The sequence below is a fragment of the Drosophila serrata genome, unplaced genomic scaffold (assembly GCF_035046125.1).
Source record: "Drosophila serrata isolate PLE 108 unplaced genomic scaffold, ASM3504612v1 contig_276, whole genome shotgun sequence".
NCBI lineage: Eukaryota > Metazoa > Arthropoda > Insecta > Diptera > Drosophilidae > Drosophila > Drosophila serrata.
The window spans coordinates 10,954,635-10,981,884 of NW_028257174.1; the positions used below are offsets into that span (position 1 = coordinate 10,954,635).

A 27,250-nucleotide genomic window follows, 5' to 3' on the forward strand; every position below is an offset into this window, starting at 1 on the left:
TTGGCAGCATGTTGCGCTCGCTTGGCGCCGGCTTTTGGCCGCAGGTCTTCGCAGGACTCAGGGCCGAGTTCGTTTAGTGCTTCGCGAGGATTGCGAGGCGCCACACACACAACGCGGAACGCGACTCCGTGCCAGAGCTTCAGATTTCCCTTTTTTTTTTGGTTGCGTGTTTCACGAAGTGCCGCGAGTGCGTAAAAGTCGCCTACTCCGCAGATCGGAGCAAAGAGCAACCCGAGAGAGCAGAGAAAGCAGAGAAAAAGAGATAGATTTGGAACCTTATCGGCCTCACAATTGACACCCTGCAGCGCATCCTGCGCCAGGCGCTGCCGCTGGCCACGGACGCAGTGATCCGGCTCAATGGCAGCCACGAGCTCACCGGTGGCCTGGAGGTGAATCTGGCCGATCTGTTCAACTACACCGGGGTGGAGCTGGACCTGGCGGCGGATACCTTTGGCACTGGCGATGCTGTTGGTGCTGTTGCCGAACTTCCCGAAACGGATTTGTATCCTTTTAGGACCAGCACCGCAGCGCCCACGCCTCGGAACAGGACGGGGGCACGTGTGAGCTCGGATGTGCCCATTTGGGTGGTGCCCTGCTATTCGGCCATCCTGCTGTGCGCCGTCGTTGGCAACCTGCTGGTGGTGCTCACTTTGGTCCAGAATCGTCGCATGCGCACGATCACCAACGTGTTCCTGCTCAATCTGGCCATTTCGGACATCCTGCTGGGCGTCTTTTGCATGCCGGTGACCCTGGTGGGCACTCTGCTACGTCACTTCATCTTTGGCGAGCTGCTCTGCAAGCTCATCCAGTTTGCACAGGGTGAGTGTGTGCTTATTTCGGTGTTTTAGTAGGTATCTCTTTAGGTGTCAAGTCAGGTTTAGTTCAAGCTTCAAAAATTTAGACAAAGTCCCCAGACTAGTCGCAGTTTTGGTCTCAGTTCTTGTTACACTACCAGTGCCAGGTGCCCAGTGTCCTTGTCCCTGTTTCAGTGACCCAGAGAAATGGTCTTGAATCAAAATCTGGAGCGTGTTCGTCAGCAGATCGTACTGGCCAACATTCACGAGCTTCTCCAGAAAATCTCTCGCCGTTGCTTTAATGCATGCATTGTCCAGCCGGGGGAGAAGTTGCATTCGTCGGAACGTGACTGTCTGGTGGCCTGTATGGATCAATTCCTGGCTTCCGTACAGGTGGTCTCACAGCAATACTTCGAGCGGCGTCTCCGTCAGCGGCAGAAGCAACGCCTGGCCCGTGAAAGGAAAAGGGACTGAAGGAGTTGTTAGAAGAGATGGTCCTTCTTTTGCATAGAAAGAATCCTTAAAATGGGGCAGCAAAATCATGCGATTGTTTTACAAAATTTTCAAGTGGATAAAATCCAAAAACTTTTCGTAAATTATTATCTATCGATCTAATTATAAATAAATTATAATGCAAAAATACCAAGACCTTTAAATTACATCATATTCCATACTATTTTCGCTCTGTGCACATATGTACATACATAACACATGTCCCAAAGGCACCTCTGCTTCTCGCCTGTCAAGGCAACTTCAAGTTTGCACACGTCTGTGGCGGTGCGTTTTCCACGGAAAAGCTTAGCTAAACTTGCGGCTTAACCGAAATTTAATAGACTTTGGCCGTCAGAAACAGACTTAAGCCAAGTTTGTGATTTAGAGATGGAATATGGAGAATGTAGCCTGAAGCCTGATGCCTGTAGTTGAAGTGGCATACTCCCTCCCTGCCAGATGGCAGATGACCGCACCAAGTATTTTTGATTGCACGCTTATGCACATCGCATCCTCTCCACTTACGGAAACTGTCTTCCATTGATTTTACGCACAATTTCCGCGCTTATTTATGGCTTAAATCATATTTCTTTTGGGCCGCGTACACACACTAAACGAGTGCACATCCTTGGGCCACTTCACATATTTTGTCACCATGCCGTACTTGTATTTTTATGGCAATGCCCGCATCCCGCATCCTTGTCCAACGAGGACGACGCAGCACGAGTATCCAACTAACGACTGTCGTTTTGGGTTCCTCGAGGGTTCAAAAGATTAAATATGCCCACACATACGGCACACCCGCACACACACTAGCACCCTTTTCACATTTCACTGTTCAGAGTGTAGTTTGTCCTCCCTCTCTCTCTCTCTGTCTTTAAAAAGCATTTACACTCAAGGGCTCGACCCGGGGAGAAGCCTCAGCGTGTCCGGCTGATAGAAAAGGCACGCCTGGCGGACATTAATTGTGTCTCCAGCTAGGATAAGGGACCTGACCGAACCGGACCGGTGATCGAAATATCCCTGATGGACCCGTCTGGCAAACACAGAGAGAAAATGAGTATAAGATGCATAAATCCCATACAAACTAAGGCCCTATACATCTTAGAGTTAGACTTCCTAAGAAGAAATCCCACAACAGGAACCGTATTTGACCCTAATCATTATAAAGAAGGCATCCCACTTTCTATTAGAAACATATATATTTTTCTCTTAGTGCAGTGCCCAGAAGGTTGCCCTGACACCTGTCAGAAATGCTCATCAGCATATCTGGCATCCGCATCAGGCATCCGCATCAGCTTCAGGCACTTCATTTAGTTTGAGTTCCGAAAAATAGGAAAATATGGCTTTAATGGACTTTGGTCAGTAAGCGACGTGGCATTAATTTGCCTATTTAATCAAAGTGCATTCGCAATGACATTCTAATTATTCCCGCACATCGTTCATGAGCCACAATGTCCTTGACGAAGTCTTGAGTGCAGCCCCCTTCTTACGTATTTTTCCACCATGCAAATTAATGCTGGAGACTGCTCGCTTCTTGGCAACAAAAATTTCCATATGCACACAGCGGCATCATAAATCGATCCTGAACCGGAGATGGAGATGGAGATGAAGATGGGGGTGTGCTGAGGCCTGAGCAACTTGGAGTTTTCAATTGCCGTTCATAAGCAGTCTGGAATTGCTTTTAAACATCGCAATATTGCGAAAATCATTCCGCTATGCAACGTCACGTCGCGTTTTCATTGTGCCACGTCGTGGTGCTGCTTCTGCTCCTGCTCCTGCTCCTGCTCCTGTTCCCGCTCCTTGCACTTTCATGACTTGTTTCCGTTTCCTGCGCCGCCCCAAGTCCGCGAATAATATTGTTTGTCTAGCTGCAAGTTTGTTTTCGGGACTGCCGGAACTGGTGCCACAAGCAAGGGACATGTGCCTGTGCCTGTGCCTGTGCCTCTGCCTTCAAGTGCCCCGGCTGGCATTTATCCTTGAGCGGAGTTGTGTCGACGCCCCCGCACTAACTTATTAACAACATAATAACAATGGCGGGCAAACAAGTTGTAGGACACACACACGCACACATGCCAATTTGTTGGGCAAACACTTGGCGTTGTCTTGGAAGCCATCAACATTTCCATCTCCGCCTCTGCCTCTGCCTCTGCCTCTGCCTCTGCCTCCCTCTTCATCTTCCCCAAAAAACCCACGCCCTGTGGACATGTCCTCATACCCGCATCTGTTGCACGGCATCTCGTCGTGCTCATAAATCTGTAAATGTCATCGCTTGGCGCTGGCCAAGCTGTCGCCCCAATTTATGGCCATCATCATCGCCCACGTCCTAGGTGCAGCTAGCTCTGCAGCTTCTCTTCCAGACTTGGCCACGTCATAGTTCTGATTTATGACCATAATTATGATGCATTTGCTGGTAATTGCAATTACCTATGCAAAGCCACAAATGGTAGCAAAAAAAAACTAGATCAATTGATTCTACAAATTCTTGTAGAAAAGCTTTATTTTAATTGGAGGAAACAAGGAGTGGGTCAGTTTGTGGTAAGTGGGTGAGTTAAGGAGCAGCCTCTAAGTTGCTCCCACTTCAAGGAACCCAAAAGAAAACTACTCCAAGAAGCTCGCTTCAAAGAACCCCTCTTCAAGTGGGGTTCACATATGTTATGCTTCCAGAAAAGGTAAAAAGGTCAAAACCTGAAGAGCAATTAACATTTATTCCACTTGCGTTTTTCCATATTTGTTTTGCAAGTTGGGAAAGTTTATTTTTATTAAAGAGGGGTTTATATATTGTATTTTTAGAGAGCAATATTTAGAAAGAGTTTGATCAAAAATTACTGAGAAAGAAGTAGAAGAGGGTTCAATTTATATTTTTGGAGAGGGCTGTTTATATATTTAGAACGATGCTTATAAATATTTATACAGAAAGAAAAAGGTTTATGAAAATACTAAGTAGAGGAGGTATTTATATATATATTAAGATAGAGATTTAAAAAACTACTAAGCAATAGGCAAACTAAGTAGAAAACTAATGAGAAACCTAGAAAATACTTTAAGTATTTATAAAAACTGCTCAAGTTACAGCAAAAAAACATATAAAACACGATTAAGTGATGATTTTTAACTTAATTATAGCTCAGTTTTCAAAGGATACCAGCTAATATGAAGTGAGGGAGAGATCCTCCTGGCCAAGACTACACTTGTTGCCTTCGCTTAACTGAACCTTGAACCCTGACCTGGGCGACCCCCTCCTGACTATCCAAGCATCCAGCTATCCAGCTATCCAGCTATCCAGCTATCCTGCTGTCCAGCTGTCGAGATATCCTGGCCGCTGACAGCTCAGCAAATTAATGATTAATTGAATTTTTCCATCGTTTGCTATGCTTTGTTTTTGCCATTTGTCGCCACTTTCCGTGGCTGGGTTCTAGGGTCCTTGGAGTACGTTTTTTTTTTCGCCTGCTCCTTTTTTGTTTCTTGGTAACAGAAATCAGAGAACGCCATTAATTAGGCAAAGAAGGAGGACGAAGGATGGGCGGCGGCGAATGGTTTGCAAAAAAATAAACTGCAATATTTTTAAAGGGGGAAAAGCGGGTAAGCAAAGCAGCTACTTGGCTATAATGAGCATGCACACACACACAGCTAACGGGGCCAACATAATTGTGGCACAAGTATGTAAATGGAACGAAATAAAAACTAACGCCAAGGTCTGCCTTAAGCCGGCTTATTTACACTCAAAGTTGGCCGGAATAGCTAAAAACCTAATGAGACTTAACTCGAGGTCTTCATCATAATAAAGTCAAGTCCTATCTGTGCCATCTGCGACACTTTACGACCGAGATAAAACCACATGGTTGCAAAAACAGGAAAACCGTAATGATTACATATTGCTATTGATTTTCAATTATTTAAATACTGCCAACCCTGGGGGGGGGGGAGGAAGAAAAAAGCAGCAATAAAACATTGTTTTTCTCCCCAGCTTTTCTCTTTCGAATTTGCATATATTCCTGGCGTAAAGTGGCCAAAGGTGAAGTGTAAATGGAAATCATACAACTTTTTCCCTCTCTCTCTCTCCTCTAATTGATCCTGCAAGGCTAAAGCCAAGCATATTTGTCATGATTATGACTTAAAAGCTGGCTGCAAAAATAAGAAATTAAAGTGATATTTAAAACCCACAACCTGCACGTTACACCCACACCCATGGGCCATGTAAGTAATTTCTCTTTGTGGCCAACTTTGCGCCGCAAATGAAATATACTTTTGAGCTGAATTGATGGTTGGGCGAGGCATCTTAAGGGGGCCACAAAAGGAATACAAATGAGGGGTGATTTCTCAGCTCCTGGTTTGTTTCTGCACCTTTTCTCACAGCGTTGACAGGAGCTAAGTGCGAAATGAACCTGGGCTTATATGCAACATGTGGCAGAATGCATGGCCATCAGCAGGCAGCCCCTGTCCAGGCAGTCCTTGCTGTCCTGCCTATCTACACTTCTCATTCTTGTGGTACCTTAATTTATTTTGCAATTTCTCGCTGGGAGATAGAAAGAACAAAAAATATATATTTATACAACTTTGCTATGGCAACAATTATGGCGTGTTTAAGTAGCCCTCGAGGAGACCCAAGACCTGGACAAAAGCTTCTTGTTTATAACCAACAAGTCCCGGATACTTTCCTACAGATTGTGAGTGGACCAAAGGGGAAGCGGAAACGGAAGAGCCACTTCTGGACAGGAGGGAAGAGCAAATGTTATTGCCCGGGTCACGGCTGCAATATTCACTCCGTCTCACTTTATATTCCTGACAAATCTCAGCCAGAATCCTGCCACTTGAGTGTCCGGTAAATCGAGTCATACAAGGACAATGGGGTGAGGTCCTAGAGGTACCAACTCCCAGCTTTCCATTTCAACTTTGGCATCAGCATCTCTCCTGCATACGGAATCAAGTTTTCCCAGGGAAATGGCACTGCCATGTGCAACTTTAATAAGCAAGTTGGTTGGGATTGATGAGGAAACATGGCTTACTCTGAAAAACACCTAAGAACTTGATACCAAAATGACATTTTCACACACGCAACACAGGGAGAGGGTTTTTCACAGAAATTTCCAAAAATCCAAAGTGCATGCTCCATTTTAATTATACCCCAGCTTTGCTCTGCCATAACTTCTTCAGTTATTCAAACTAATTTTCCAAGTCTTTGCATTTTCTTTGTTTGTTTGTTTATTTGTTTTTGTTGTTGCTCTTTTTTTCCCAAATAAATTCTAACTAGGTATCGGCTGGGGTTTTCCGGGAAATGAAAGCTCCTCGCTGGCCTTGTCTTCTATTTGTTTCCAATTAAAATGCAAAGCCTGTTTGGTGGTGGAATACCTTCCTCCATGGACTTACCCCTTTCCGGGGCAAACGACAGCTGCTTGCCACGATCTGCCAATAGCTGTTATTGTGTAGGACATTTTAATTTGTTGTGTTTTACAATTTCCCTACAAATTCATTTCGATTGAGGACTTTGCTTTACTTTTCCTTCTCTCAGTTTACGGCTCTTTTATGGCCCACAGACACAAGCACACACACATAGATACTTTTGGCAGGAAAAGGTCCTTCCCCAGGCCATCCTCTCTGGCAGCCATAACTTTTCGTATCAATACGGGAAAACAATGGAAACCAATTTTTTTTATATAATTTCACAATTTTGCAAGGCGAGCGGCGGCAAAGTTGAACAGAAATCAGAGTTTTCGGGAAGGAGAGAAGTGGACAAAAATAAAAAATAAAAAGGGAAACAAATCTGCCGGCAAATCGACCAGCTGATACTCCTTGTCCATCAAGGATACCAGGATGTTTGAGGATGAGGGCGTGTATCTGGCAGATATTGAAAGTACGTATGTATGTGTGCATACTTTTTCGCTTTTCCAATCTTGCGTGCGTCGAGTTTCGGGGCAAAAAAGTTTTGCTCACCGAAAAACGTTTTTTATTGTTGTCTCAAATTTGGAATTATTTTTATTGAAGACTCAGCAGGGGAGACGAGCACCCTGGATGCGGGTTGAGACAGGATAGAGGTCCTGACGAGTCCATAAAAATCCACTTTCAGTTATGGCTGCGAGTTATGTAACTGGAAATGGACAGAAACATGGCACAGAGAGTTTGATATTTGGGACTGAGATTGGGACTTATTGTCATTGAGTAGCGAATGGGCGCTAAATCAAAAACAACGACCAGAGGGCAATCCCGAATTGGTTGGGATTTGCTTGTGGATGAGGATGTGAGCTCCAGGACTCCCAGGACCTCTGGTAATGCGGTGCCAAATTGAAATGGGCCGTATGTATGTATGACCAACGATTTGCATCCGCCGGCTTAAAGCCATTTCCAATTTGATAACAATAATTTATGGGACTGTTTTGTCCTGCAATTTTCGCATATAAATTACATTAAATATTTATGCCAACCGTGTGTATGAGCCTGAATCTGGTGGATCAGATTTATTTGCCTTAAACACACACACAGTCGCTTGCACACACACACACACACACACACACACACACACCGGGGCAAACGGCTCGCCAAATATTTGCCAGCGAAATGAAAAGCATTTAAATCCCGCAACGAGGTGGAATTTAATTGTTTCTTTAATAAATGTGTTCAAATTAATTAACTAATTTAAGGTACACACTCAGCCAGAGGTTAAGAGTGAGTGTAAAGCTCAGAAAATGTGATTTGATCATTTTAGAGAAGGAATGAAAATTTTTTTCATAAAATCTAAGACTCATAACTTTGCCAAAAAAGCATTAATTTTAGATTGGAAAGCTGTCCTATGCTAGTTTTTAATAGGCTAATAAATCTGCATGCTCCATACAACATTTAACAAAATTAAAATTTTTGTTGATTTTTTTTTTTTTTGATAATTTTAATGATGTAACCCCTTAAAAAAATTTATAAAAATTAAAAAAAAAAATTTGCTGCCAGAGTTGGCTAGATCGAATGGGCTTTTGATGCTGATCAAGAATATATATGATTTATAGGGTCGGAAATGATTCCTTCACAGTTTTTAAAGCTTCTGACTAACATTATAATACCCTGTAAGGATAAAATAAGCACCTGTGAGTGTTAATTAACCGTAAGAGAAATATAAACTGAATCATAACAAACTTGATTAATATACTTTCATGACAACTGATTAAACACCCCTCGCAGCTGGCTAATGTCTACGAAAAGTGGTATGAACTCAAAGCACATGGCATGCAATTCGTTATGATGCCACCACATCACGCTTTTGCGGTCGCTTCACCATAACAGAGTCCAGCTCTGGACAGAAGCAGGAAATAAAGAATCCTTCTCCTTTACCGCGACGATGAGAATTAACAGTATATTTGCCGTAAATTACACTCATTAAAGGGGCAAAAGATATAAAAATGAAGCAGTGAAATGCAGTGCCAAGCACAAACTCTTGTTTTCCAAGGAGATAGATATGGTCAGTCCGGTCAGTGTTTTTAATTGGTGCTCAACTTTCCTCTTTGACCTCAGAACTTGAATGTAAATTACAGGCCAAAGGCAAATAGGGTGAGACTTCCGAGAGAGTCCAACACAGAAAGAAATATTCACTTTAATGCAAATAAATCTTATTTCGAGGGAAAATGCATAATTTAATAATGGGAAAAATATATTTGAAAATAAATCTGATTGAAATTGGATTTCAATTTGATTTCATTTTATTTGTTTTACCATTAAGGCATTAAATTGGAAAGTATTTCCTAGTTTGAAAAAAAGGTTCAGTTCCATTTGATTTTTATTGGAAAACTATTTTAGTTATACGAGAGTTTCTGCTTGATTTAATCCGCATAAAGCGAACAAGGACATGAACCACATGCATACATATATGCAGCTGATACAATTTCAACAACGAATATATATATTTCATTATATTTATAGATTTTTTAAGCTTTTTTTTGTGTGTTTGCACTCCGTTTATTTACTTACCTTTTGCTTTGAGATGTGGATTTAGTTGTACACCAACTTGGGGCACGGTCTGCTGCCTCTGGAGGAGCTCTCGAATGCCGGGCAAAAACTTGCCATGGTTAGAAGGAGAGCAACTCAGCTGGGCGCTGGACAGTTATAGTTTTGCGGTTTGTTTGCCTTAAGTTGATGTAATAACACTGAAAACTCGGGTCAAATTAAGGCGTAGGAAGATCGAAAACCAAATAAAAAGGAGAGACGTTAACTACGGCACGCCGAAGTTTGTATACACTTGCGTTGGCTCATTGAGAGTCAATCAATTTAGGTAAAAAGAAAATAATGCCCAACAGGAGATAATATAAAAATGTGATGTTGATCAAAAATATTATGAAATAATTATATATCAAATAAAATATAATATAATAAAGAAATATATATATATATAAATATTATAATAAATGAATATATGTAAATATATAATAATATTGGGAAAATGGTAATATATAGTAAAATAATAGCTGAAAAAAATATTTATATAAGCTGAATTTCATAAAGTCTTGGCTTGCAATTAGATTTTCATTTTTTTGGTTCACAATTGCCTTCAAATAAAAAGGTAAACAAAGGCGGCGGCTTTCCTATTGTCAAAATTGAGAACCACAAGAGTGGATCGTATTCTCTCTGAGCGGCGCTCTCGCTCTTACGTTCCACATTCTAGAAGAGTACGAGCAACGTCCAAAGGAAAAAATTCGTGCGCGCCAAGCCAAAGAATGATGGGGATATAAGAAAAGAGAAAATAGCTTTGTTTCACTCACCCCTTTTACCACTTTGGATGCAGCTGCAGATCTAACGGCGATTAACCGAACAAAGCACGCATACACACACACAAGAAAAAAAAGAAGAAAAAAGCAAGCCTTTAAATTTTGCAGGTTATGTACACTTTTACACACATTTTTCGCTATTATTGCACTCGCACAGTAAAAAAACAACAAAATTGACTATTGATCTTGGCTACGAATTACGAATTATTTACGGTTTAACGCCATAAAAACACGACAGCGGCCCGGAGAGCATTTTAGGGGTGCTCCAGGTCTTCCCCCCTCACTTCACACACACGAACAAATTTCCCGGCCGGTGGCCGCTGTTTTTCCGTACTTCTGGCACTTGCCAATGTTTTCCCGACGTAGGTTTTCCGCGTTTTCACTTTTTTCCCGATCTCCTTGCGTGGCGTCGTTGCCGTTTTCGTGTTTTTTCTGCTGCTGGGTTTTTTCCATCCCGCTTGGTCCGGTAGCGCGGGAGTAACTGATTTCCAATTGTCGCCGGGAGAGGATGCCAAGTGGTACTGGAAGGCGCCGACGTCTGTGGGGGAGAGAGAGAGGATTCGGTGATGTTGTCAATCTCAGCTGGACACTTTCAAAACTCTCTCTCAACTGACTTGGACTGGTACAGCGCTGGCGAATTGAGGAAATAGAAGAGCACGAGCAACTGCCAAAGGAAAAAAAAATTCGCGCGCGTCAAGCCAAAGAATGATGGGGATACAAGAAAAGAAAAAATAGCTTTGTTTCACTCACCCCTTTTACCGCTTTGGATGCAGCTGCAGATCTAACGGCGAATAACCGAACGAAGCTAGCATACACACACACAAGCAAAAAAGAAGAAAAAAGCAAGCCTTTCAATTTCGCAGGTTATGTACACTTTTACACACTTTTTTCGCAATTGTTGCAACAAATTTGACTAGCCAGAGTGACGCGCACTGATCTTGGCTGCGAATTACGAATTGTTTTACGGTTTAACTACAAGAAAACACGACAGCGGCCCGGTGTGCGCTTTAGTTGTGCTCCAGGGGTGCTTCATGTCTTCCCCCCTCACTTCACACACACTAACACTTTTCCCGGCCGGTGCCCGCTGTTTTTCCGCACTTCTGGCACTTGCCAATGTTTTCCCGACGCAGGTTTTCCGCGTTTTCACATTTTTCCCGATCTCCTGGCGTGGCATCGTTGCCGTTTTCGTGTTTTTTCTGCTGCTGGGTTTTTTCCATCCCGCTTCGCCCGATGGCGCGGGAGTAACTGACTTCCAATTGTCGCCGGGAGAGGATGCTAAGTGGTACTGGAAGGCGTCGATATTTTGGCCTGTGGAGAAGAGAGAGAGGATTCGGCGATATTGTCAATCTCAGCTGGACACTTCCAGAACTCTCTCTCTGCATTCACTTGGACAGGAAGAGCGCTGGCAAATTGAGGTGGCTAATTGGGTGAAATAAATAGTAATAAAATAGTAAAAAAGTAGTAAAAATTTAATTTAATAAATGTAAAATAAATAAATAATAAATATGTAAAGTATGTTGAAATAAAGCGAAAATATAATTGTTTTCTATATGATGTAGTTGTCCGATCTGGTCCGTTCCAAATTATATAGTAATCAAATTGGCCACATGGCTAGATCTAGAATATGCTTTATAGATTTATGGATTTATTATATTTCCTGCATAGCGTTACAAACCTCTGCCTTAAGTGATAAATACCCTGTTGATCAATAAGGAAAATAGAAAATGGTAAATGGAAAACTATGTGCAGCAGCCCGACCTGCACAATTAGCCTGTTATGAAAACATGAAAGTTCATTTTGTGTTCAGTGTGAGAAGCAGGAATCAACTTTACACTGGCTTTTATCCCCTGCCCCCGTCCCCGTCCCAGTCCCAGTGCCACCCCGCACCCCCTGGAAAAGTCAATTGGGGAAAAATGCCCTGGCTGAGGATTGGGATTCTGTGGGCTTTCGGAAAATCATTTTAGTTGCCAGTTGAGCCGTGGGCGACCATAAACAGCTGGAAAATGAGGCCGGACAAGTCGGGGGATGGTCGGATGAATGCTGTTTTTAATTGCAGACCTCAAAATGTCAAAGGTGGCCAACCGATGGCAAAGTGGTTACCAAATGGTCAGGATATCCAGGATAGTTGGCAACAAAAGCTGAGCTGAGCAGAGGGAAATGCTGGTTTTACCATTTGAAGAACTAACCAACTGCCTTTTCCTTACATTTTCCCATTTTTTTCGCCCCCTCCCCCCGAGACATACTGGCAAAAATTTGCAATTCCATTGACCGCACACACATGACGACAACACGAAACCGCATATATGTATATAAAGTTATCCAAACGCCCACACAGGATGCCTCTCTTCTGCATGGAAAAACCATTTGAAGTTTGTCACTTGAACACGCACCAGAGTGAAAAGGGGGGGTGGGGAGGGAATTTCCACCAGGGAATGCTGAATGGGACTGTGTTCAACCTGGCAACGAATTCGAAATAAACTTTCAGCCTCAAATCTCGTTTTATATTGTAAATATATTTATTTGCATATATTAAATATATTTATTTGTGTATTTGATGTGTTAACATATTTTTCTTATTTAGGAATTATCAAATTACAAGAAAGTTTTGGTGAAAGTGTACAAGTTCTGCCGTTTCGAGGAGAAAGAGGAGTCTTCAGCGCAGGTATTTGCTCCTCCCTCCTAATATGTTCATGGCTTTACTTAAAGCTATATCTTCAGGTATAGGTATAGTTAGTTAAGCATCTGCGGCAGTCTTGTAGTAAGTTTGGTTCTTGCACCACCACATCAAAGCCGCCCTAGGAAGGGCCTGCGGGTTGCAGGGTTACACCAGCACCCTGTTGGTGTAAGTGTTGGTGTAAGTGTTGGTGTAGTTATAGGTGTATATATCTCCTTCATTTGTTACAGCTCGTAGATCCTCCTTCAATGCATTTACTGATCAGTTTTGGGTCGGCGGAAGAGAAGGATATGCGGCTCTGGATCGTGGATCATGTAGTGAACCCATCCAGGTGATTGCTGCACACCAAGCGAACGCCACTCGTACTCGGACATCAGACGGGTCCTGGGCACCATGTAAACCATCTCCCTGGGGAGCACCACATGTCGGTACTCGTAGGTGTCGTCGTAGTATTTCGGCGAATAATAGATCCTGTTCATCTTGATTCCTTTTCTTTTCTCTCTACTAAATTCTGAAAACTTTTGCTTTGCAGGGATGTGTGTGTGTGGTATTTGGTTTATATTTCATTACCTGTGGTGAAAGCGGCTTCTTCTGATTCCTTTTCTCAAGTTCAGTTTATGTTCGACCAGAAATATTCACAGAACTCGAAAATTTATGTTTTCACTTAGGCTACAAAGACGATAATGAAAGGAAGGAACTAGAAGTTTTAAAAAGCAATGCACCTGAGATTCTGTAAAATTTAACAGTTGCCTTTTAAGGTCACACTCGGAATGGAGTATTTCTCGCATGACTTTGCAGATTTCATAGGAAGTAACATACTTTTACATTTAAGATTATGGATATTTGTGGAAACGGTCTGCTTAATATTAAATTTACAACAACACTTCCGAGCCACAGCAACTCTACTCTGCAATGGGCTACAACTCTAGATGCAAATTTCTCAAATGACTTTGCAGATTTCATAGGAAATAACATATGTATGTTTACATTTGAGATTATGGATATTTGTGGAAACGGTCAGTTTTATATTAAATTTACAACAACACTTCCGAACCACAGCAACTCTACGCTGCAATGGGCTACAACTCTAGATGCAAATTTCTCGAATGACCTTGCAGATTTAATAGGAAACCTCTACAAATGCAACTACGCCCAACAATTACGCACACTTGTATGAATTTAATACACACCGACATATATACATATATGTATATATATTTTATTATATACATATATTATATCTACTTAGGCTTTTAGGTCTTTATTTTGTAATAATTAAAGCAAAAGATTGCTGGTTTCATATAAAACTATAATTTTTGATCTCAGCCTTATAGTTAATATCTCCAAGTACAAAAACCATTTAGAAACTGCATTTTTTCTCCATATCCAATCCAAATAAACACCAATCGATGACAACTCAATTTTTTCTAACCGTATGAGTGTTTTTGTCTGAGTACGAGTGCGAGTACGAGTATTTGCTTTTCATTCATTTCATTGTTGGCGCACGTTTGCGGTTCTGTCCGGCTTCTCTTTACAGCATTTCCATAAAATTTACATTTTTGTTACAAACTCTGGGACTCATCGGTTGCCGGGAATCACTGAGCCGTGGTCCGTTTTTAGAGCGGCCAAAACAAAAATAAACAAGAAGAATAACCCCAAACAAAACATAGCAAAGTGAAAGGGTGCTGCGTATACGGGAGAGGGCTAAATTTAATTTTGTTAATGAGCTTTGCCTGTTTTCATCAGCTTCGTGGTCCCGTGGTCCCGTGGTCCATGTGGCCAGGAGTCCAAAACCCAAAACCCAAACCCCTTTTCCTGCTCAGTTATGTGTGTGTGTGTGCTTTGGCTTTCATTGCCCCATTGATGGCGGTGACGAAGGCGTGGCATTCAGGATTGGGTTTTGAAATGGCGATTACAATTGAAATGGCAAATGGCGACGGCATGGAGTGGCCTCCAGAGTGGCTGCCATTTCTATGAGCCAACTCCTGATTGAATGCCATCCTTATCGCGGCTCAAATGAGGCACAGTCCCCCCGAAAACACAAAAAAAAACAAGTTAGCAGTTTAATTATTCCGGGTAGAACAACACTCTCTGCCTTACCACTCTGGAGGGCCATAATGAAGTCGTTGACCAAGCGAGACAATTGCCAATGGAGAGGACCAGGGAATATAAAACTTTATGAGGGTAACAAATGGAGGTAGGAGCCATTAATATTGAAAGCCTAAAGCAGAGAGGGGGTCAAGATTGGCCATATTTATAAGTTATATTTATAGATCTTAAAGAGTTCCTTAAAACGTTATATTCTCTCCACCCTTAGCTGCCTCTGTGGCCGTTTCTTCTTGGACCTTGGTGGCCATTTCCTGTGAGCGTTATTATGCCATCTGCCATCCTTTGAGATCACGCACTTGGCAGACCATCAATCATGCCAATAAGATCATAGCCATCATTTGGCTGGGCAGCCTCATTTGCATGACACCCATAGCGGCTTTCAGTCAACTGATGCCCACCAGTCGACCAGGTGAGTCTTTAACGAGATGGGATTATAATTAAATTAAATAATAACCTTTGATCCGTAGGTCTTCGCAAGTGCCGTGAGCAGTGGCCGGCGGATAGCTTAAACTATGAGCGGGCTTATAACTTATTCCTGGATCTGGCTCTGTTGGTGTTGCCTTTGCTGGCCCTTAGCTTCACTTACCTGTTTATTACCCGAACTCTGTATGTAAGCATGCGCAACGAGCGGGCCATGAATTTTGGCAGCAGTGGTCCGGATATGGCTCCCGGGTCGGGTTCCGGTTCCGGTTCCGGTTCCGCCATAATGGTGGGTGGTGCCATTGGTCCGGGCAGTCAGAGGCGTGCGAACGGAAGTCACTGCCAATCGTTGGACACGATTGTGGCACAGCAACAGCAACAGCAGCAACACCATTCGCAGTATTATTATGGTGAGTGCCTGGGAAAATATGACATAAACTTTAAGGGTTACGATTTTGGGGGGAGATTTCACGCTGCAGGGTGGCAAAAGAGTTTGAATAATAATAAACTTGTTTAATTATGAGAGTAAAGATTACCATTATAAGAAAGAAACATAATTAGGGGTTTGAAATGTATTAGAAAAGTTTCTAAAGGTGTTTTATGGAATAAGTTAATTTTTAACGGATTAAATAAGGTTTTTTGTACCTTATTTTTGATTTTAAAAATTTCTTTTATATTTATTTATTATAATAGTAATATCCTTTTATCCTTCTGTCAAAACTTACTCCCCTTCATAAAGTAGACTTTGTATTTGAACCAAAAAAATTGACATTTAAACCCGCTGCACGGGTCAAAGGGTACCAGAGCGAGCTTTATTAGTTGCGACTGCTCCCCGGGGGACGCCATTCGAGATTAGTCCAATGGCTGCGCTTCTCCAGTCGGTTTCCCCGGCTATGAATTGCGTCACACACAATTTTGCAGGGAGCCAAAGTTTGCCACGCACGAAAAGCGATGGAAGAGGCTCGGAGCAAGGCGGAGGAGGTGGAGGAGGGGCCTCCCATGGGAGGCAGGAGGTGGCGGGAATAGGAGCCAAGAGGACCCGCTAGGAGGCAGAACCAACATTCAGTTGGAGCTGTGAGCATTTTCACTTTCATTTGCATTCGCATCGACGGCTTTAAGAGCACTCCCCCATGGCTAGATGGTGGGGATTTTGGCTTTGGATTCAGTGCCAGCGCCCGAATGCTGTGAATAATCCGCAGATTATGGACGCGGAAATTCAGTCAGCCTGCGGCTTCACAGGACTCTCAGGATCGATGCGGCTAATTCGCCTTTAATGCGGCCTTAAAGCCCGGGTCTCTCATATACTCTATACATATTATATGTATATATATTCGAATGATATTGGTAGAGAGAGATTCGCCTTGCTTTTGGATTCCTGCAGGCAACGTGACGTGTTTGATAAATGCTTCACTCAGAGCTGGGCAGAGCAGGGAACTGGGAGCTGGGAACATGGAGCTGGGAGCCAGGAGCACGGAGCACGGAGCACTAAGCACAGAACATGAAGCACAGAGCTTGGAGACAGGACACGGAACATGGAGCAAGGAGCTCAAAGGCATGGTTCATGGAATCCCCGTGGAAATCACACTCAGCCTGTGGCACACTTGTGTGTGTAGCTTTGCAGGATTCTTTCATCTCCCATATACACTCCCCCCTTCCTCATCGGGGCTCCAAATTAAACTCCCAAAAAAAAGGAGACTGTCCCAGTGCGACTAATTTGCATGAAAGGGTTCCCACATCAAATCCCATCAAAGATGCTCCAACGCGGCAGGCAGCGTATCCTGACAGCGAGTAAATGGAAACAAGCGCATTAGCATAGAGGCCGCCATTTCCGGTGATGTGACTCATTTCGCTTCCTGTTTGGCGGTCAGTACACAGGGCATAGGACACTATCTATCCGGTATCTACAACGACCCAGGGCTGTGACCGACCTCGACCCCCACAAAAAGGTCAATTTAAGTGCCGTAAATTATGCACTGGACAGGCATTTAAGCGCTCGTTAAATTCCTGGCCCCCCCCCCCACTGTTATCCTGGCAGCTAGCAAACAGGACTCGTTCTCACATACTGTCGCCGATGCTGTGCGACAATAAATTTGATTAAATTTTAAAACTTTTTCGCTTCGTTTACGGCCATCGCTTGACATTTACCCCCGTCATAAATTGCTAGCTCAGAGCGGCTCCAATTTCCACACTTTCCCCATCGTCATCATCATAGAGCGTTCCAGAAGAACATTATATATGTATGTATGCCATGTTATTATAAGCTCATAATATCGCACACTAAAAACTCGCACATTCCGAAGCTCTCACCCCCGCCTCCACAGGCGACTATAAGTTTAATAGCAATTTGAATTATCCTCGGCTCAGCACTGCCAGGGAATCAACAATTTTTCCCCCCAGAGAGAGAGAGAGTGTGTGTGTGTGTGGTGACTGATCTGATAATGAATTCCGTATTATTGCTGTTGGAAATGGGTTTAAAGATAATGATATTATAAACCCTTTAAGGCGATGTCTTTCTGTGCAGATTCCTTCTCTCCAGACTTAGCCAGATGCCAGTTTTGCTGGCTGTGAGGAAGGTGAGTGGAGACACCTCCAAGGCAGTTCCAGGTCGTTTTAGAACGCGATGCTCTTGCAGCAAGGTGACCAGGGCAGCCTTTGTCTGTAGGAGGCCTAAACGCTGGCCAGGACACATGCGAGGACCGGCGCCAAAGCCCAAGAACCGGCAGCCCATTGAAGTCTGATCCAGAAAGCGCTCTGGACGAAAGATCTCAGGCTCAGGATGAAGTTCAGGGTCCCTGGAATGGGGGATACATATATTCAGGGAGTAAGATACATTTAGGAAGATATAGAAAGAAAAGCACGGAGAGAGATACAGAGTGAGATACAGAGAGAGATACAGAAAGAAAGGTACAGAGAGAAAGTTATAGAGAGATAGATACAGATAGATACAGAGATTAAGATAAATATGGATAGATTGATATCTAACTCTCTAGGTAAGGAAAGATAAAGATAAATCATTTTATATGAGAGGAGAAAGATATAGATTCAGGGGATAGATATTGTTAGATAAATATGGATAGATATTTTATCTAGCTTTTAAGATGAAGACAGATACACAAATATATCTATAGAGTTAGTTCTAAAGATACATCTATAAAATAAACCTAAAGATTACCCACATATGTATGGCCTGGACGGGTAGCACCACTACCATGCCCTCCTGGATCCTAGGTCCTCCTCCAGGCAGCTTAAAAGACTGAGTGCAGCGTTTCTGCAAAGCCTGCATTGCCGGATGCAGACGCAGTGTCTCCATCAGCACGGCCTCCGTGTAGCGAAGCTTCCCCAGAGTCACATTGTCCAGCAACTGACCTTCTTGCTCATCCAGTTCCTTGTGCAGTTTCTCCTGAATATCCACATTCCTGGCCAATTCGTACAGTGCACATGCTAGGAGCAAAGCCGAGGTCTCATAACCCTCCAGCACCAAAGTGGTGGCATGCCCCGCCAGCTCCATTTTATCCAAGCTGCGCCTGCCCTCCGTCTCTAACCAATGGAGCAGGTTATCCCTCTCACTTCGAGACTCCATCAAGGTCAGCAGCCAGTGCTGCACAGCCAGGGGGACATAGCTGAAAGAAGGATCAGAGTTTAAGATAAAGCTTTTAATTTAATTTGTTCAATCAAGGCAGCTAGACATGGGCTTAGGGATAAATGTATAACTTGCTTACCACAAATGCTTTTAAAATATTAAGCTTTATATATAGAAAAAATCAAGAAAGGTGTGGGAGACAAACCACCCACCGAAAGCTGAGGACTCTTCCCAGTAATGGCGAGTGCAGCAAGGACACTGTTCCCAGCAGGCTCCAGGAACTTGGCTGAAATAGCGGCGCCAGCAACTGTAGCCAAGGATTTTTCCCACTCTCCTCACTCTGCTGGAGACAGTTTGCATCCACTCCAAAGACCGCAGAAGCCACCACTTGGAGTGTATAGCGTGTGGCCCACTCCTTGGCCTCGAAAGGCTCCCGAGGCAGCTGCTCCTTAAGGATCCTGCAAGCATTGCTCACATGTGGCAACAACTGACGCAGGCGACTGGGTGTGAATAGAGGCACCAGGTCCGAGCGCAGCAGTCGCCAGCGATCACCGCAAGCCAGAAAGGGATTAAAGCTGGCCAGGATATCGCGATGATGATGATCCACATAAACAGCATTATCCGCACAATTGGCAAAGTGGTTGCCTACAAGGATTTGAGTTAGCAATTCCTGGTCACGAATCAGCAAAGCAGGTTCATTGAACAAGCGATAGAATCCCACATAAGGCTGGGCAGGGTGTTGACTGAAGGATAAGGAGTCGTTATATTGTAGAAGGATCTTATACCTTACTCACCTGTAGAGTTCCCTATAAACTTCTCCATAGGAACGACGACCCAGAGCAAACTGTACCATGTTTCCCACCAGTGGCCAGCCTCTGGGTCCCTGAACTCCCAAACGCTGCCAGTGGCTTCCACGCCACAATAAATCCTTGAGTAGGAGGAGAAGGATTAGACCTCCAATTAGAGGTAATAAAAACATTGGCAGCATTTCCGATGGTTGTCCAGTTGGAAATGCAGCCCGTAGACAGCTCTGTGGTGTCCATATATCGTGACTTCTCAGGGATTGCGTGTTGCAACCAATTCCGGTTTATTAACCGCATGCTATATATGATTTGTGGCTTCATTAGCATGTCAAGGGGTGTGTATATACTTAAATATACCTATATATACATACATCTTCAAGTTTCAAAATGATTCGAGTTGATTAGAGGGAAGAAAATAAGCTAAACAGGCAATGATACCCTATTTAAATTTAAACTCACTTGTTAGTTATTAAATATTATCGACTTTCAGTGCTTTTATTTGCCATTGCAAGGTATTATAATTTTAGTCAGAAGCTTAAAACGCAGTGAAGGAATCATTTCCGACCCTATAAAGTATATATATTCTTGATCAGCATCAACAGGGGAATTTTTCTAGGCGTAAAGGAAGACATAAAAATTTTGAAATTTTTTTTCAAAAAATTTAAGGGGTTACATCGTAAAAATTTGGACAAAAATTTACAAAAATTTTAATAATTTTAAAATTTCAATTTAGGTACGCAGTTTTATTAACCTATTTAAAACTAGCAAATAACAGTTTTCCGAATCAAAATTAATGCTCTTTTGGCTTAGTTATGAAATTTGTAAGCTTTGATTTGTATGGGAAATTGTCATATTAAAATATCGATAATTATCGATTAATAAAATGCGAGTATTTAATATTTTCCATTTGATATTATAATTTAATTGCAAACTTCATGGGTATATCAACTCCTGCTTCTCGAAGTTTGTGTCCTTTCTTTTTTGTTGCATAATTATTTATTAGTTTATTAAAAAATATATATTAGGGATTTCTATATTGAAAAGTAATATTTATTTTGCCTTAAACCTGAATAAAAATACTGTAAGCTCCTCAAGCCTGATAGTACCTATAAATCATTATAATGCTGATTATAGGGAACTTAAATCTTGTGAATTGACTCGTGATTTAGGTTATTTCAATGTATAATGGCTTCACAACTGATTGAATTACTCAAAAAAAAAAAACACGGAGAAGTAAACAGAGTGCTTAGATATCAAGAGATTCTTTAGATCAACAACAATTTCCCTAAATATATTGATAAATTAAATAAAAACTATAGTAAATCAATTATACAAAGTAATCTTTAAACTGTAATTAATTTAAATGTAACTTATATATTTATTGAGCTATAACCTGTTTTCCCAACACAGCTGACTATTCTCATGGCGGCAGCAAGCGACGGCTGCTGGGAGGTGCACCTTGCGAGGGGCGGCGACACCTGTACTGCATGAGGAGTGCCTCAGTCAAGTCCCTGCGACAACAACAGCAGCAGCAACAGCAGGTGAACGGTGGGTCAAGTGCAGTCCCAGGAGGAGATTGCTGCAGCAGGGCCCAGAGGATGCGACACCAGATGCAACACCATCAGCAGCAGCAACATCAGCAGCAGCAACATCAGCAGCAGCATCAGGGTTACATCAGCGACAACGAGTCCCGTCGCAAGTCCCTGTCCCAGCCCAGTCTTCGTATTACAGAGGCGGGTCTGCGAAGGTGAGTTTTGAATATAAAGCTAATGAAGACTAAACAAAATCTTAAAATATATACTAAAATCCTTATCCCCAGCATTGTGCCTCGCAGGTCAAATGAAAGCAAGAGTCTGGAGAGCAAGAAGCGTGTGGTAAAGATGCTTTTCGTCCTGGTCCTGGAGTTCTTCATCTGCTGGACACCGCTGTATGTGATCAATACGATGACCATGCTCCTCGGACCTGCGGTATATGAGTATGTGGGCTACACATCCATCAGTTTCCTGCAACTGTTGGCCTACTCCTCCAGCTGCTGTAACCCGATTACGTATTGCTTTATGAATGCCAGCTTCCGGCGTGCCTTTGTGGACACCTTCAAGGGCATGAGGATATGTGAACGGCTCTGTGCTCCTTGCTGTTTTTGGAGGCGACGGTCCAAGAATGAAACGAATCTCTCGGTGGCTGGAAACTCGATTGCTTTGGCCAATTCGGTCATGTCCAGCCATACGATCCTGGAGAGTCCACGGCTCTGAGGCAGCCGGCGGAGGCAGGCGCCCGGAGCTCAAATGGCGGAGACGGAGTCACTTTAGTTTGGTGACTCTCATTTGTGATGATGCAATCTAACTGCAATAGAAACTGTGTGGTTGTCAACGATGATTCTGCCGCGTTCTGAATGTGTGTGGATGTGGTAGGAAGAGGTATAGAAGGAGCAGGAGGAGCAGGAGTAGCAGGATAAGTAGCAGAATCCGGGGAAAGTTAAACCTAGCAATTAATGTTTTTAAACTACGTAACATATGTGTCCGTTATAGAGTTGCGCTAAGGAAAGTTACTTGATGTGAGTTACTAGAATTTAACCTCGCGTTTCTTCGTTTACACTAAATACACATTTAAGGGGTGGTTTTCTCAATGTCCGGTTAATATTAACCAGAAGTTAGCAGTTGAAGAGAGAAAGTAATTGTGAGAAGTGGGGATATTAATCAGCAGAAGTTAAAATAAACTCTTGAACTCTTATACTTTTTCTATTTAAAGCTTAACCTCCTGTTAAATTTTAATCGGACGTTGAGAAAACCATTAAACTGGACTCTTGCTTAGCGTTAGGTTTCAAACGAATCCAGGGTCGCATTTTACAGGGTAGCCGGAGACTTCGTTTCCGATTTCAACTCGAAAATACTTACTTAGGTTGTTCACAAATAAAATATATATATTTATATATATATACATAGTTCTGTGTGAGAGGACGGCAGTTGAAAATCCAATTTTAAGTAGAAAGCAGCAGAAAGTGCAAATGTAAATCCAAATAAATACTATTAAAACAGCCACAGCCGGCAAAAAGTGTTTCATCTTAGCTCCCATTTCACTTCAACGAACTTGGCAATTTGCAATTATTCGAATACATTTATATATATATATAAATAAATATATGTATATGTATATGCCTAAATCTTGATGTTTTTATGTAAATATAAAAGTGCAATCGAAGCGAAAATAAAATGAAGTTTGAATGTTTCTTGTTTCTTGTATGGTATACTTTTGGGCTCCGGCTGCATCTGCTGCTCTTCACATTCACCAAGGGGAATCCCGGTCCAGAGTGTCTAATTGATTGCCTGCCAGCTTGGCTTCAGTTCCGGGATTAACTAGGAACAGGCAATGCAAATCGCTGGCCATTTCTACCAAATGACCTGGGCATAAATTTCACTGAAAGCTGGTCAGGGAAAGGCTCGTGTCGGTGGGGATGTCAGAAGTCAGTCAGCCAGGATTCTGGCAGGATTCAGTCAGCCCAGGAATCAGCAGCTTCAGCATTGAGCTGTCAGTCGCCGAGAGGCAGAGACAAGGAAGTCCTGCTCAAAGGAAAGGCTACTCCTCTTGCTCATGGAAGCCTGGTTCCATAAATAACAATAATGATACACTGAGCCGGAAAAGGGGTTCAGAAGGAGCAGCCAAAACCAAGAAGTATCCAAGAAAATCTTTTGATAAATAGAAAACTATCTTCTTAATCATAAGTTTTTGTAGTATTTTAATTAAGAATATATATATCCTTTACACAGCATTTTTCTCTAGGTGCATCCTGGGGCCGGACACCGTAACGGATCGATGTGAATGAACACTGCGCGCCTCGTCTTGTGGCCGGGTATAAATCAATTCCCACTTTGAGCACAGCAAATGAATTGCACGAGGTGGTCCATGCCATGGCCAGGGGAACCTCCTGATTGATGGACTGTGATTTTGGATGAAACCCCAACCAAATACGAATCCCCCGGCAGGTGCTTCCCTTTGCGGTTCCTCGACCAATCACTCACGAAGGCCGCGAAGGCTTGGTAACAGGTTACCGATGTCTAATTGCTTATTCCGTTGGAGCATAAGCCTAGGATGGGGTGTGGTAGTGTGCAAGTTGCAATAGCAGTTATCCTGTTATCCTCACAACACATGTGTATCCATTCCCATCACGATACACAATTACAGACAGAATCAAGTGTCTTTTGTTACGTTGCCGGGGCTACGTGACAATTACCGCAGCCATTACACGTAACGAAGGGGGAGAGCGCCAAGGGTGAGATCCCTGTATTCAAAAAGGGGTCACGTATGAATATAGGAAGATCACATGTCCTGCAGGCGGCACATTTACCAAGTAAATTTATAATAAACAACCTCTTGCCAGGGATATTTATAAAGTATTTATTGTCTGCCAAGTGGTGCTGTAAATCGCAAATGACTGCCAGTTGTGGAAGTCTTTGAGTATTCCATTCAATGGAGCCTGCACTCCATAGGGATTGCTCCAGCATAAGAGGATTTAATAGGAAAACGAGGTACGAGCAGCACTTGTTGAGAATTTTTATTACTAAGTACTTTTTTAAAATCTTAAAATGCAATTAAAACAATTACAGCTAATAGTAAATGGGAAATGATAAAGTAAGAGGAAAGTAGAAGAGCACTGGGTTTCATGGAAAAAACCATTTAAAATCTGTGAACTTTGTCCCGCCTTTGACATGGAGATGTAATCCCTCTTTCCGCCCTCTCGATGACAGCTCCACAACACGTGCTGGGTCCACAAATTGAATTACGAGCAGGGAATGAAAGAGCTGGCCCTGATTGTGATTATGCAACCGCATCCGGAACACGAAGCGGGAATTAAATTTCGAAAATCTTGTAGAGAAAATCCATATACATGACTGGAATGAATATGTTTCAGACTTAAACTGAGCTCTCTCAAAGTTTAAGTTGTTTCATTTTGTTTATTTCCTTGAAATAACCTTAACTTCAAACCTAACCTCACTTAATGGAGATCCTTTCAACGTGTCCTGACTTGATTTCTTCTTAAAAAAGTATATAAAATCAAATGCATCCATAGCTATTCAATGTACTAGCCATTTAACAATGAATTTCGTTTCACGTGCCACTTTTGGTGATGAGAGATGAGAGGAGGATGAGTGAAAGGACCTTCCTCCGCCATTTGGACGTCTGGATCAGAGTCCTGCCTAGTGTGGACATCACCCCCTTCAGGTAACTTTTAACCACAATCGAATTGAAGTTAATTGAGCTGCTCAGCCTGGGGCTTAGAGCTTAGGGCTTAACGGTGTCTGGGCCCCCTTTTATGCCATCGACATCATCATCATCATCATCAAGTATACGCAGTGGGGGCTGGCAGCGACCTTGACCAGATTTCGATTGATTTTATTTTCGTTTTGGGTAATTGTGAAGGCAACAGGCAATGGACAAAGACATGTCAGCTGGTTAACTTGGGCAACTTGGAGCTGGGAGAGCTCGGAGCCAAAGGCGGATTTGCGCAATGCAAGCCACGCACACGCCCTTTTTTTGTTTTGTGCCCCAAAATTATACAATTGTCGGCAAGCCGTTTACTTAACGGGGCCCCGCAAATGAAACGGGTTTCGGTATTGTATATTAATTATGCTGTTTATCTGGCTAAATTTCGAAACGGTGTATATCGGTTTATATATATATATATATATTCGGTTTTTCAGCATTCGCATTTGGGGGAGAAGTTTCGCGACTGTTGACCTTCGAACGAGCGAAATTGTCGACGGTTTGCACTCCATGTATTGCCTTTATTTCTTTAATTTCATTTATGTATTTATTTTTGTATATTTTTTTGATCCATGAATTCCAAGTGCTTGTCAACGCAACGACGCTTCGGAAATTCGGTGAAAGTTTTTAAGGCCTACTTGAAGTCGGCCTACAAGTAATCACTTGGCCACTTGGCCAGGTGTGGCATCTGGCCCATTGCGTAAAGGTTTCAGGCCCAAAAAAAAAATGTGTAAAATGAGAGGGAGAAGAAATAAAATAAATAAAAGAAAAGATCACTTAAATCCCGAATGAGATTGAGTGACAACGGGTCGAATGGGTAATGGCAAAATATATGAAACAAAAGTGAAGCCAATAATCCTTTGAGATTATTGTATATATTTATATATGATTATATCCTTTGCAGGGTATTATAATTTTAAACTGAAGTTTGTAATAAAGTGGAGAAATAATTTTCATACCTACATATATATATTCTTGATCCGCATCAGCAGTCGAATCGTTCGAGCCATGTCCTTTTGTCTGTTTGTTTCTAAGCAAGTTAATTAATTAGTTTTAAAGCTATCTAATAGAAAGTTTTGTAGATAGTCTTATTTTTATGCTCATTACTATTATAAGTTTGTACGGGAAAGATCGAAAGACTATATAATATAGCTGCCATACGAACAGTCAGAAACAGGTTAGAAAAAAATTATAACTTTGCCGTTTTTCAAGATATTTTCATCTACTCTAAAATATGACCATGTTTTATTATTTTAGAATTTCCATAATATATTTATGATATTCGGACGACTATATCATATAGCTGCCATAGAAACGGTCGGGAAATTAAAAGAAAATAATTGTAATTTGGTTTTATTTCAACATAATTTCATATTTATTTGTTTTTAATTTATTATATATTTATTTATTATAGGTACTACATTTATTTACTATTTAATTACAATTTAATTACTATTTATTTCACCCAATTAATTACCTCAATTTGCCAGCGCTCTTCCTGTCCAAGTGAACGCAGAGAGAGAGTTCTGGAAGTGTCCAGCTGAGATTGACAATATCGCCGAATCCTCTCTCTCTCCCCCACAAGCCAAAACATCGACGCCTTCCAGTACCACTAAGCATCCTCTTACGGCGACAATTGGAAGTCAGTTACTCCCGCGCCATCGGGCGAAGCGGGATGGAAAAAACCCAACAGCAGAAAAAACACGAAAACGGCAACGGCGCCACGCAAGGAGATCCGGAAAAATGTGAAAACGCCGAAAACCTACGTCGGGAAAACAGTGGCAAGTGCCAGAAGTGCGGAAAAACAACGGGCACCGGCCGGGAAAAGTGTTAGTGTGTGTGAAGTGAGGGGGGAAGACCTGAAACACCCCTGGAGCACAACTAAAACGCAACACCGGGCCGCTGTCGTGTTTTCTTGTAGTTAAACCGCAAAACAATTCGTAATTCGTAGACAAGATCAGTGCGCGTCACTCTGGCTAGTCAAATTTGTTGCAACAATTGCGAAAAAAGTGTGCAAAAGTGTACATAACCTGCAAAGTTAAAAGGCTTGCTTTTTTCTTCTTTTTTCTCGTGTGTGTGTGTATGCCTGCTTCGTTCGGTTAATCGCCGTTAGATCTGCAGCTGCAACCAAAGCGGTAAAAGGGGTGAGTGAAACAAAGCTATTTTCTCTTTTCTTGTATCCCCATCATTCTTTGGCTTGGCGCGCACGAATTTTTTCCTTTGGCCGTTGCTCGTACTCTTCTAGAATGTGGAACCTAAGAGCGAGAGCGCCACTCAGAGCGAATACGATCCACTCTTGTGGTTCTCAATTTTGACATTAGAAAAGCCGCTGCCTTTGTTTACCTTTTTAGTTGAAGGCAATTTGTGAACCAAAAAAAATC

General features: G+C 42.4%; 3 protein-coding genes and 1 pseudogene across 4 annotated transcripts; 2 read left to right on the forward strand and 2 right to left on the reverse strand.

The window, feature by feature from the left end:
* Nucleotides 1-34: 34 nt before the first annotated feature.
* Nucleotides 35-22,836, forward strand: CCKLR-17D1 (Cholecystokinin-like receptor at 17D1). The gene is made up of 5 exons (XM_086836479.1): nt 35-819; nt 15,016-15,216; nt 15,275-15,637; nt 21,021-21,357; nt 21,430-22,836. Exons 1-5 carry the CDS (start codon nt 669-671, stop codon nt 21,860-21,862), a joined length of 1,485 nt encoding a protein of 494 aa, XP_086692605.1. The 5' UTR covers nt 35-668; the 3' UTR covers nt 21,863-22,836.
* Nucleotides 834-1,436, forward strand: LOC110181812 (mitochondrial import inner membrane translocase subunit Tim13-B). The gene has a single exon (XM_020949698.2). It carries the CDS (start codon nt 1,002-1,004, stop codon nt 1,266-1,268), a length of 267 nt encoding a protein of 88 aa, XP_020805357.1. The 5' UTR covers nt 834-1,001; the 3' UTR covers nt 1,269-1,436.
* Nucleotides 12,517-13,387, reverse strand: LOC110181813 (cyclin-dependent kinases regulatory subunit pseudogene; annotated as a pseudogene). Its single transcript, XR_015272478.1, has 2 exons — nt 13,269-13,387; nt 12,517-13,209 (listed from the first exon to the last, which is right to left on the reverse strand). The product of XR_015272478.1 is annotated as a cyclin-dependent kinases regulatory subunit pseudogene (transcript).
* On the reverse strand, nt 17,647-19,874 carry Cyp308a1 (Cytochrome P450 308a1). The gene is made up of 4 exons (XM_020949694.2): nt 19,602-19,874; nt 19,020-19,550; nt 18,404-18,847; nt 17,647-18,019 (listed from the first exon to the last, which is right to left on the reverse strand). The coding sequence occupies exons 1-4, from the start codon at nt 19,793-19,795 to the stop codon at nt 17,725-17,727; spliced, it is 1,464 nt and encodes a 487-aa protein (XP_020805353.2). The 5' UTR covers nt 19,796-19,874; the 3' UTR covers nt 17,647-17,724.
* Nucleotides 22,837-27,250: the final 4,414 nt, after the last annotated feature.

Coding starts and splice junctions, on each gene's coding strand:
- Cyp308a1 (XM_020949694.2), bottom strand. CDS start 19,795: ATGCTGCCAATGTTTTTATTACCTCTAATTGGAGGTCTAATCCTTCTC. Junction 19,551..19,601: donor GTTTATAGGGAACTCTACAG/GTGAGTAAGGTA, acceptor CTTATCCTTCAG/TCAACACCCTGCCCAGCCTT. Junction 18,020..18,403: donor CCCGTCCAGGCCATACATAT/GTGGGTAATCTT, acceptor CCCCCATTCCAG/GGACCCTGAACTTCATCCTG.
- CCKLR-17D1 (XM_086836479.1), top strand. CDS start 669: ATGCGCACGATCACCAACGTGTTCCTGCTCAATCTGGCCATTTCGGAC. Junction 15,217..15,274: donor GATGCCCACCAGTCGACCAG/GTGAGTCTTTAA, acceptor TTTGATCCGTAG/GTCTTCGCAAGTGCCGTGAG. Junction 21,358..21,429: donor ACAGAGGCGGGTCTGCGAAG/GTGAGTTTTGAA, acceptor CCTTATCCCCAG/CATTGTGCCTCGCAGGTCAA.
- LOC110181812 (XM_020949698.2), top strand. CDS start 1,002: ATGGTCTTGAATCAAAATCTGGAGCGTGTTCGTCAGCAGATCGTACTG.